The sequence below is a fragment of the Notothenia coriiceps genome, unplaced genomic scaffold, assembly GCF_000735185.1.
Source record: "Notothenia coriiceps isolate Sejong01 unplaced genomic scaffold, NC01 NC01_scaffold00000339, whole genome shotgun sequence".
Taxonomy (NCBI): Eukaryota; Metazoa; Chordata; class Actinopteri; order Perciformes; family Nototheniidae; genus Notothenia; species Notothenia coriiceps.
In genome coordinates, this window is record NW_011333040.1 from 9588729 (window position 1) to 9600738 (window position 12010).

At 41.9% G+C, this 12010-nt stretch overlaps 1 protein-coding gene across 2 annotated transcripts in view; it reads left to right on the plus strand.

Annotated features, from left to right (window-relative positions):
- Positions 1-12010, plus strand: part of itpkb (inositol-trisphosphate 3-kinase B) — a 31541-nt gene that overhangs the window by 14460 nt on the left and 5071 nt on the right. For both annotated transcript variants that reach the window (XM_010770595.1, XM_010770604.1), the window contains exons 6-9: positions 6729-6828; positions 7403-7440; positions 7599-7774; positions 8565-8769. In XM_010770595.1, coding sequence (XP_010768897.1) covers positions 6729-6828; positions 7403-7440; positions 7599-7774; positions 8565-8769 — 519 coding nt within the window. The remainder of the gene's footprint in view (positions 1-6728; positions 6829-7402; positions 7441-7598; positions 7775-8564; positions 8770-12010) is intronic.

Below are 12010 nucleotides of genomic sequence, written 5' to 3' on the forward strand. Positions count from 1 at the left end.
CCCTTGAGGAGCCCGGTTGGCCTGCAGTTAATGAAGCTGGCATTAAAGAGCATCTTAGACGCAGAGCAGAAGTGAGGTGTGGTTTCACATGGTTTCAGAGCTCTTTGAGACGCACTGGGGAAACCCTACTGAACGCATGAATGCAACACTGACACAACTGAAACGTTGACTTTAATTGAATGTTTTATGTCAACAGATTTGTATTAGGTTAGTTGAAAGCAATAACATTAAGTTTGTAAAAATTCAACTCAATATTATTGCTTTCAACTCACCTTATACAGTTGATTTGTTGACATGAAACATTCAATCTAAGTCAATGTTTCAGTTTGTCAGTGAAGCGTTTTTGCAGAGATAGGATGCCTTATTGACTGGTGATTCATGGGTTTGCAATTGAAATGCAATGGCTAAATTAACATAGTGTATACTCTTTGATTCATTTCAATGGCTGAGGGTATAAATGGTTGTCTTCCACGAGATAATGGGGCATCTTCAGTTATTTTGAGCAGTGATACTTAACCCGTATTGCAGTGTGTGTTCATTTCTTTGGATAAAAACATCACAGGAATAACATGTATTATTACCAATTCCAGGGTCTGTGGTTAATACTTGGCCACTTCGGTCAACATGTCAAAGTGTTCATCTGCAAGATATTTCCCCCGGTAGGCGTGGCCAACGGTGCGTGAACTCTTTATAAGTCTTTTAAGTCGCTTAGGATAAAAGCATGACCTAAATTAAATGTAGTTGATTGTAATATTTTTACATTTGAATTCTATCATGACCTGGCATTTTCAGGTCACTCTGCTTGTTTAGTGAGCAAGAGAAGCAACGCCCCTGAGATCATTCTGCTTTATTTAATTTAGAGGTGTTTCCGAGGCGCGGTTAGATGTGAAATCAGATGTGCTCTTTTATTTTCCATTTGACCTCAATTTGGAAACAAGCAATCCTTATCAGACTCAATTATTTAGTACAACATGACTGACTAACCACAAGACAAGTATCTAAACCTCAAGTGTCCCTTTTTTCTCTCGCCGCCAATTTTGCAAAGCTATCTTTTTTCCACTGGCCAGCCTTGGTTACTTAAAGATTCCTTGTGCACTCTGCAAGCAAATTGTTTAGTGTGTGTGTGTGTGTGTGTGTGTGTGTGTGTGTGTGTGTGTGTGTGTGTGTGTGTGTGTGTGTGTGTGTCTCTCTTAACTTTGCAGACTCAGACAGTTGCATTATTTGTATCTGCACGAGGACCTTGTGGTGAGCGCTGTCAGGCTTGTTGTTTCCTCAGCACTTCTCCGTTGAAAACATCAGCATGCCTGTGTTTCCCCGGCTTCTTCACATTACCTATTTGTAACCCAGAGTTACCCTTTTCCCCAAGTTCTATTACCATCTCACCACTCACCACCACGCCTCTTTTCTTTCCTCTCTGCATGCAAATGAGCGATATCTGCTTCTATGTAACCCTAGTTCTCATGGTGAAAAAGACATTACCTTACATCTGTGCACATGGCAGCGCCCTTTTCAAAACTACATGTCACACTTTAAATATATTGTCCTCTGCATTACATATTTGAAAAGCTGTGATGCACATCTCTGAAAGATAATTTAAAAAAAATTCACAGTAGCCAGTAGAAACTCTGCCTCACTCCTTGTGTTATTTACAGAGGGCAAGGCCTTTTTTTCTTCTTTTGTTTGTAGTCAGCGGCGGATGTGGAAAATACTGTCGCTGAGGCAAGCGGCAACCCCCCCACTTCCTGTCTGCAAGAAGTTCCTTCTCTTACCATTTCCTCTCTCTCTCTCTCTCCCTCTCTCTCTCTCTCTCAATGGAAACTTTACTGCTTTCCCTCTCTTCTTGTCGTCCAGCTGGTGTGGGGATAGAGATAGGAAAAACTCACTTTGAGGGAAGTCCTAGGCAGAGAGGGAAGGAGCAGACTTTGGTCTTATATTACAATTTAAGATGATTTGTTCTGCGTTTTTTAACGTTTTTCTCATAGGAGCAGTTTAAATCACCAAACAAACAAATAATTAACTACCTGTAAAGGGGCCCTATTCTGCTTTTTGGGCTTTTCCCTTTCCTGTTGTGCGATTTTTGTGCATGTAAATGGTCTGCAAAGGCTAAAATCTCAAAGGGACTTTCTCCCCCACACCCTGCCTAAGATGCTTCGATTGTAAAGACCTTTTGGAACATTAAAGCATGTAAACATGTCACACTAGAGGCACAAAATACTCTTATGAAACCTGCAAATGTGCATGATATGTCCTCTTTTAAAGAAAAACTCACTGAACGTCCCTGAATTAGCAATTTTTCTGACCATTTAACATGACTTATGTTGAGCTAAGGAGTCTTGAGGAATTATTTCCGGGTGGAGACATCCATTTCCTGTCTGTATCCGATGATTGACAGCCAGCACAGCGTAATTTAATGCACACACTGGTATGGAAAAACACACAGACACTGACAATAACCACGTTAAGGCTTGGTGTTCATTGAGATGGATCATCATGTCTGTCCAAATTAGTTTGTATACTGTATGGGAGTGAACAGAAGCAAATGACTCCTTTAAAAGGAAGGAAGATCTCTTAGAATAGTATACTATATATTGATAAACAGCAAGAGTGAGCTCTCTTTTAGATTCAACACATTTCATTCAATTCATTTGTCCTGAATTCTGATAATATATTTAATATGTACTGCTTTCATTTACCACAATTCAGCTTTAACGCAGTGTCAAAATTCTGTTAATTTTCAGAAGAAAATCTAATTTGCCTAAAATGTATAAAACTGCATTATTATTCTTAATTCTTATCCTAACCTCTTTGCTGTAAATATTGAAAATTATGAAACAATGTTGCGCAAAGAACACATTTGAACACTCCTAAATTGTTTCTACAACTGCACATTTGTTACATAAACCTTCCCTGGCAACGCTTTTAAAAAAAAATTGCTTTGTACATGTCAAGCGTTTCGACACATTTATTCAAATTATATTTTCACAGTCTCACAAAATGTGATTGTCATCTGCAAAATTATTGTTTCACAAGTTTAGAGTCTAAGTGCTTAGAGTTTTTTAAGTGCATGACTTGTTTTAACTTTATTAAAACTCATAGTAACTCACCATAGTTTGCGTGTTTGCTGTTGTAGAGTTTCCTTTTGTCTTTTTCAGCTTGTGTTAAAAGCTTGCCATCACACTTCTTCTGTTTCTCACACACATAAACGCAGAGTCATATTTAAGACAAGGTTTACCCATACATAAACACACATGAAAACTAAATCGTATATAAGCAGAAAAACCTCTATATGTGCTTAGTTTGCTTTTTCCCCGCCGCCTCTACATTTTCCTAGTGTTTATCCACACTTACACACCCACTCACACACACTTAGCTCTGTCTAACTTTCGAATGCTGTGACCTGTGGGGAGATTTGCATGTCCAGATTATGTTTGTCCTCTGTTTTGCCAATCAAATGATGCACGATTGTTGATCCCTGCGCACACACACACAAACACACAAACACCCAAACACGTGAAATAGGAGCCTGCGTGCCTGAGTTTTTAAAAGCAGAGAGTTCAGGTGCGCTGCAGGAGAACTGGAAAGATTATCAGTGTCGTTAGTTAGCCTGACAGAAAGCCCCGTCATCCATGATGTGGTCTGCATGTCTGTGTTCAGTGTGGAGTGTTGTTGTGTCGGTGGGAGCCATCTTTATCCTTACCATCATCCTCCGCACCAGCCACCTTCAGGTACTGTCACCCATGTTTTGCAATTACTGTCACAGAGTGCTTCTTATCCCTGGATGTAGTCTTTGTTTATTTAACTTTGACGTCTCTACTTTTGGAAATAGATTTCATTGTAATGATAACCCTGCTAATAGTTTTTGTTTCACTACACTCAAACCAAACTTCTTCTCTCCTCCTCATCCTGATTACATTTTAATGTCTCCTGCCACACAATCTACACACTGTGACAACGTCTGTTATTACTCTCACTTGAGACAGTCCAGAATTTCTCTTTTCTTTTTTCTCCTCTTGAACAGTCCACAGCTCAAACTCACACACACACACACACACACACACACACACACACACACACACACACACACACACACACACACACACACCAGCTGTATATGGGCAACACGGGAGATGGATGACTGTCTGAGTCGACGGAGAAAGAGCAGACCCTGGCTCCTCACCAAGCTGTAGCCTGATACTCTCGTAAAGATGGTGGAAGAAATGAGAAGGGAAACACCATTCAGTTTGACTTATTGTTTCCCTTTTGACAGTCTAGAGAAGCTAATTTGGTGTTTCATGTTTCCTAACTAGAAGCCAGAAACTGATAGATTTTAAAGAGTTTTCAATTCAACCTTCATTTACTCTGACTGAGTGCATTATGTACATAGTCGCACCTGCACATAGACTCATGGCTTCTACTGTCCTGCGTCATCTTACTCTAAACCATATTCAATCTCTTAATTTTCTTTCTGAAATTACAAAGAAACATGTTTATTAGTGAGTTACAGAATTGTTTTAAACAGATATTTGCTGATCAAATAAATGCATAGACTTCTAGAAAAAAGGAACGTTGCTACCTACCTTTTTGTTTTGGTTTCAATATGATGTGATTTTTGTGATGCTCTTAACTACTAGATAAGGGGAATAAAGAAAAGTACATTTTAGATTGCTTCCATTTTCAACTATTACATTTCTTTCAAAGTTGAGTGCACTTGTGAGTTACAGAATTATTTGTAAAGGATTTTCAGATTAACTACATTTCATATACTTCTAGAAAAAATAAACGTTACTGTAGCTGCTTTTAAAAGGCTGGTGACAATAACTCTGATGATATTTCGGTTCATGGTCACCTGACCTATCCTACATCAGTTTCCATTATGTGATCTGTACGTACGTGTGTGTGTGTTTTACTTTTTGTTGGGGGCAAGGTTTTTTTCTCTCTTTCCTTCAATGGTGCAGAAAAAAACCCTCCATGTGATTCTACACTTTCCCACACAAAAAGAGAGGGATTAAAATGTGTGTGTCCAAAGGTGTGTGTGTGTGCGTGTGCGTGTGTCTAACCATAGATAGTCATGCTATCAGCTGATGGATTCATCAGGTCCAGATTATGTGACATTGGTTGTATATCTCCTTCTATGGTTCTCCTCTTCTCTCTTATCTTATCCTTCCTCTCCTCCTCTTCTCTCTCCTCTCATCCCTCTTCCTCTCTCCTTTGGTTATTTGCAGACATAATATTATTTCTCCTGGTATTTGGAGACCAGATGGAAATCCTCTGTGTGTGAGGTCATTAACAGATATGTTGCACCTGTGCAGGATTAGGAATTTCAGCAAAGATATTATATTATCAATCAATCAATCAATCAGTCAATGTTTATTTATATAGCCCAATATCACAAATGTTACATTTGTCTCAGTGGACTTCACAGTTTGTACAGAATATCAGTATGACAATACGACACCCTCTGTCCTTAGACCCTTACATCGTACAAGGAAAAACCTCTGGAGAAAACCCACAGTTTAAAGGGAAAAATGGGAGAAACCTCAGGGAGAGCAACAGAGGAGGGATCCCTCTCCCAGGACGGACAGACGTGCAATAGATGCCGTGTGTAAACACGGCATCTATTGCACAAGATATGATCATTTATGGAAGGATTTTCCATGTATTATAACGTCTATTATGCTCCTATCAATTAAAAAAGCTGTACGAAGCCTTTTTCATGTGTTTTTAATCAAAAAAAGGATGGATTTTAGATGTATTATTACATATATTGGATTAATGTAATCATTCTTTAAGAGGGGAATCTTGAGTCATTTTTTTATTTTAGATGCTGCGGCATCCAAAAACAGCTCTGTTACAATGTGCACAGCCAAGCATTGTTTCAAACCCACAGAACCAGACATCTGAAGTTTTTCCAATCTGACGTAATGCTGCAGGCAGAATAGTCTTTTCAATAAGCATTTGATTTATTGTTGCCTGTGTCTACTAACAAGATAAATTAGGAGAATAAAGAAAAGTACATTTGGGGAACAGGGAACAGACAGGTCATGTAGAGAGTTTAACAATTAAATATGAAAATATCTGTAAAAGAAAAGTCTTTCTTTCACTAAGACGACAGGAGAAACTGAGAACAAAACTTGAAACACTGCAGTCAGTGACAAACAACTAGGTGTGTGTGTGTGTGTGTGTGTGTGTGTGTGTGTGTGTGTGTGTGTGTGTGTGTGTGTGTGTGTGTGTGTGTGTGTGTGTGTGTGTGTGTGTGTGTGTGTGTGTGTGTGTGTGTGTGTGTGTGTGTGTGTGTGGAGTACCGCAGTTCCGTGTCCTTGCCAGGGACAGGGAAAGCCCTTGGAGAAAGTGTGTGTGTGTGTGTTTGTTTGTTTGTTACCAGGGGAAACCCCAGTGGGATCATCCAGAGTTTAGTTAAAATGTTCTAGAACGGTGAAAGCAACAAAAAAGAGGAGTGTGGGAGAACCAAAAAGACAGAAAGAGATGAGAGACACATTTGCATAACTATGAATACAACGACTCACATCAAGTTTAAGAATTAAACTAAAGAATGTGTATTAATAGTTAACCTTAGATCAATGATCATAGATATCTTAACTGAAACAAGTCAGACAGGAAGCATTACAGTAACACTGATTATGGTGCAGCATACCTTTGTTAAATTCCTGGTCCAAAACCAAATTGTTGTTAAAGGATAATCACCTACTGTATGTTGTTTGTGTTTGCAGCACAAGTCTTGGAGGAAGATAAAGAACATGGTTCACTGGTCCCCGTTTGTCATGTCCTTCAAGAAGAAATATCCCTGGATACAACTGGCAGGGCATGCAGGTATGTGGAAATAACATCGTTCATAAGACATTCTCCAGCTCAGAAACCCTAACCCCTTTGAATAAGTAATGGTTAAAGGGACCGAATAATGCTAATTTTCAGTATTTATATTTTTTGTTGTGTGCCTCTACTGTGACATGTCTTCATGCTTTAATGTTCAAAAATCTCTTTATTTTTGTCATACTGCCTATGCAGCAGCACCTCTTTTCACCCTCTGTCTGAAACCAGGGCCCAGTCTGCTCAGATTGGTTAGCTGGCTGGCTCTGTTGTGATTGGTCAGCCCCTTAGCCTATCACGTACAACGTGTTGAGCGCTAGCCAATAGAGCAAATCAATCAGCATAGAGACACATTTACACATAAACACACTACAGGAAAGGGAAAATACCAAAAAGCCTAATTTAACCAATTAATTTGTGTGAAGCTGCTAAGACAAGAAGAAATGAAATTCACGATTGTAGATTATGAACTTCTCATCACACTTTAACCCTGACTAACTTCATCCAAGCTAGCTTCAGTTACCTGTATCGTTACACTTTCTTCTGCTTTACAGTAAATATGTTTTTGTTTTTCCAGGGAGTTTCAAGGCGGGAGCTAACGGCCGTATACTAAAAGTAAGACTTTTTCACACCAACCACACATTCTTATTGGTCATTGCACAGGAAGTAGTTGTGATACATCCTGCTTTAGAAAAGGTTCCACATGTTGTTGATACAGAAAAAATGTTGACCAGGCTATATAACGCTAATAATGTGTTGTTGGTATCCTTTAGAAACACTGTGAATGTGAGCAGCGCTGTTTGTCCCTCCTGATGAACGACGTGCTTCGCCCGTACGTCCCTGGTTACCACGGAGACGTAGAGAAAGACGGCCAGAAATACAACCAGATGGAGGACCTGCTGGCTGAGTTTGACTTCCCGTGTGTGATGGACTGCAAGATGGGAGTAAGGTGAGGAGACACATGACAACAAAACATCTTAGATACCGTAGCAGGGTGGTGGGTATTTGCATAAGAAAATATAAATTGGCTTTTATGTTCTTACATGTGATTAATTCAAACATTTATAACAAACTTGAAACATTTCTGTGTTTATTTAATCTACAAGGAAATTATGTTAAAGTTGTGATTTAAACTTAATAAGTAACCTTAAGTACATTTTGATACTAATACTTTTGTACTTAAGTTACTTACAGTTAGTACAAAAAATGTAATCAGGACTTTTACTAGTGGTGCCATATTTTAAGTCCATATTATTTGTACTTTTAGTTAAGTAAAGGTACTTCTTCTAACACTGGTAATATCTGGAAATGAGGTGACAATGTTCCAACAAACTGCAACAGGACAACAAATTTAATAATTACCTTCTCATTTGGGGTTTAAGGCCAAGTCTGAGCACAAAAATCTCTGTAAAAAGAAAATCTAAATTGTTTACATCAAAGTTAAGTCAGTTTGTGTACATTTTTCCATTGGCTTTTTGTTTTCTCTTCCAAATAAGTGATCTTTTTATAACCTGGGTTATTGGCTCACGTTTCTTTTGCAGCTATCGATGTCTTTGCGTTCCCAGATTTGAGCATTTAACAGCTGCACCATGCTGCTAGTAGAGAGATGTCCTCTTCACACCTTGAGTTGACCCTCTCCCCTCGTCTTCACCTCGCCCTTCTACCTCTCTGATTCCATGCCTCTCACACTTTTTCTTCATATTCATCAACCACCACTGTTGTTGTTTCTCATACTTTAGGACCTACCTCGAGGAAGAGCTGACCAAGGCTCGTAAGAAACCCTCCCCGAGACCGGACATGTATCAGAAAATGGTGGAGGTTGAGCCTGATGCGCCTACGCCCGAGGAAAACCTCCAGAAAGTGGTGTCCAAACCCAGATACATGCAGTGGAGAGAGACCATAAGCTCAACCGCCACCCTGGGATTCAGGATAGAGGGCGTCAAGGTAAGACTCACAGAGAGAAGTGTGTGTGTGTGTGTGTGTGTGTGTGTGTGTGTGTGTGTGTGTGTGTGTGTGTGTGTGTGTGCGTGCGTGCGTTCTTCCTTTCTTCTATAATTCTGTTTGTTTGTGTCGGGGCGTGCGTCCTTCAAGGTCATGATCTCACATCCTGTTTTGAACACGAACTCCCACTGAAGTGTACGTTTGTGCAGGAGATGCCTTTGTGGCACAAGAGGCCTGTCCGTGGCAGCTCTACATGCCTTGGCATCTGCCACTGACATTTTACACACACACACACACACACACACACACACACACACACACACACACACACACACACACACACACACACACACACACACACACGCCACACCTCTCTCTCTCTCTCTCTCTCTCTCTCTTATATAGCGATCTCACTCTGCATGACCCTAATATCATAACACATGGGGCGGCGGACCGGTCGTCGTCGTCGTCCTCGTGGCCTCTCCTGCTCCTTGTGGACGGGCTTCCCTCCTCGGCGCCCAAGTCGGGACGCGTCACTCCTCTCACCTCGGGCCCAAGTGACCCTGGCCTCTCGGGCGGCAGCGTGAGTGTCGTCCCAAATTGGTGTCCTGGAGCCCTCAACTGTTCGTCGAGTCCAAGTAGAGTCCGTCAAAGGGTTCTTCGTTGTCGTATTTTACTTGACATTTGCCAGGTACAAAGGCCGATTAACCATGTTGCTCTTCTCTGACCGAACTTATAAGTCGCTCGTTCTTCTTACGTCGGAAAACAAAAGGGACGGTCCTTTAACACCTCCCTCACTGAGGCAAAAGTTGTTCTTGCACCCATATGATTAACCTTTCGTACGATTACTATTCCGTTCCTAAATCGTCCGTGTCATTGTCGTTTCTCGGTAGGTTTCGTACGTTACAATCGACCTTTCTCTTCCTTTACGCTACGTTGTGTCCGTCACTTTAAAGGTTGGTACCCAATTGAGAGTAGGTCGAACGCCGCTTTGGGCCGGACATACAAGACGTTTAACAACTAGTATTATACTTAAAGAACAGAGTTTGCTTGACGGTTGACTCCCACTTCACCTAAGTCGAGTTATCAGTCTCACCTTGACTCTTCCCTGACCAAAGAGAGTGACAAACTTAATGTGCGACTCCGTTTTTGGTTCTCGAACGTTTTCCGAAGTCATGTTTAGGTTTTTTTGCGTTAATGTGTAGTGTACTATAAGTTTAGTGTAGTAACTTGAACCTACTCGTGCTAGCATTTGGGTCTCGTTTAACAATTTCTACAGGCCCCCTCAGTACCAAATGTGAGTTCACCACCTTGATTTCTTGAGGCTGTCCGTCACTTTTTACATAGATATAACACGCAATATACCTGTTCCTGGATGTTTTACGTTCTCTCCGGACAATAGTTACGAGTTACGTCTGTTGCCTGGTTTACACTACGGGTCAGGTGAGTGATTACAACACGAAGCTACTTGACGAGTTTACGACCGAACTGCGTTCTGTTTTAAGAATCAGCACAATACTTGCCTCGGTCGGCAGTACAGCCTGCTCTCCCTCCGTACGTCTTCGAATAAGTTTTATTCAATTTGTCTCTTCACGGAATGGTAGGTAACAAAGTTGGTGGTTAACGTAAACCCACTAGCACGTACGATAAAGGAGTCTCTCACGTCAACCCCTAAAAAAAACTTCACACGTTAAGGGAAATATTTAAGAATACTTTTTCGGGTGACATCGGCGTGTCATGTTATCCTCTCTTCGAATTTTCCGACCAATCTGCGTCGCTACCTGGCCTGTGGAACTGTGCCACTAGACACCAGATTCAGTGTGTGACGTGACCACCTGAAGGACTTTTCTCTACTTGGTACCCTACGGTTCACGACTACAACTTTTAACTTAGACAACTGAAGTGTTCACGGTAATGTCTTGCCTCGAAGTGTAAAGGAGTGGCCACACTTACGTGTTTCCATAAACCCCGACTACCTGGGTCGGTTAGCCTACGACGTTCGGCCTTCTTTGTCTAGATTAGTGACGTCAGGCCGAGTAAGTTTCACCGGAGAAGAACGTATCTCCTACGATGCTAGTCTACGCCTTAAAGTCTTTGACACCGACTGTCGCCCCTACGTCCACCTCCCGCGGCCGCGCGGACGAGGAGGTTTTGGCCGTCGCCGTCGGTGGTCCTGCGGATGTTCTGATGCACACCTCACTTTCGGAACCCGTCGGCGCTTCACCTGTAAGTGTTCTCACGTTCCGCGAACAAAAAACCGTAGTAGCTGAGATAAGACTTTCACTTTACCGAGTGCAAAGTTCGCTCGCATTGGCCCTTTATATACAGTCGGAAACCTGCGAAACCTGGGGCGGCACCACTAAAGGACCTCCGACTCTTTCACTTTTGGTGATGACCTAAATTGTTTGTGTCTGTACCAACTCCGTGTCAAGTGTCAACGCGCTCTCAAAAATTTCGGCCACGTGTCCGGTCCCTCATCTCTCTCACTCGGAAATCCAGTGGAACAACGTTTTCTTTGTCTCAGGTCTCCCATAATTCACGCGTACGGGTCGCCATTTACCTTTACTGTCGTAAGTTTGTGTCTGATTGAAGCCCCGGTAGGTTTGTACGATGTGACAACTTTTGGCAAAGGAGGTCGGCAACTTCTTACATAAATCACTCGCTCGCTGCGTCGTACAACCGTAGCTCGCCGTTTCCGGGGTAGAGATAGGTCACCGGGAAACCCTTTTTACTTAGTCATTTTACTTTAAGTTTCTAACCTCACCTTCCTCTACACCGACTCCCTCCAAGGTGAGCAGGTCCTTTTCTCCTCTGACCCGTTGAGATGGCTTCCATTCTCGACCGAATAAATTAGTAAACAAAGGCAACGATTGACAAACAATCCCGTTACACGGAATAATAGTAGCGCAACAACCCGTATACACATGCTAGGGTCGCTGAGGACTACGGACACCTCAGACAAAAACTACAGACCAGGCAATTACAAAAGAGTAGCGGCAATACGAGGCAATACAAGAAGAGTAAGATGGCACGTCGTAGTTACACTGTGCACGTGGGCCCCGCCACTGTGACAGTGTTTACTACCGACACTGATGTGGGCGGGGGGAGGCCAAAAGTCGACGGGGAGACATGTGACTCGACCTCCGGTCCCTTTGACGAGGATTGAGGGCATATTAACGATTCGTGGGAGGACGGGCGTAATAGTTGGCTTCGGACTGATTTCAAGGATCTAAACCGGTTCATC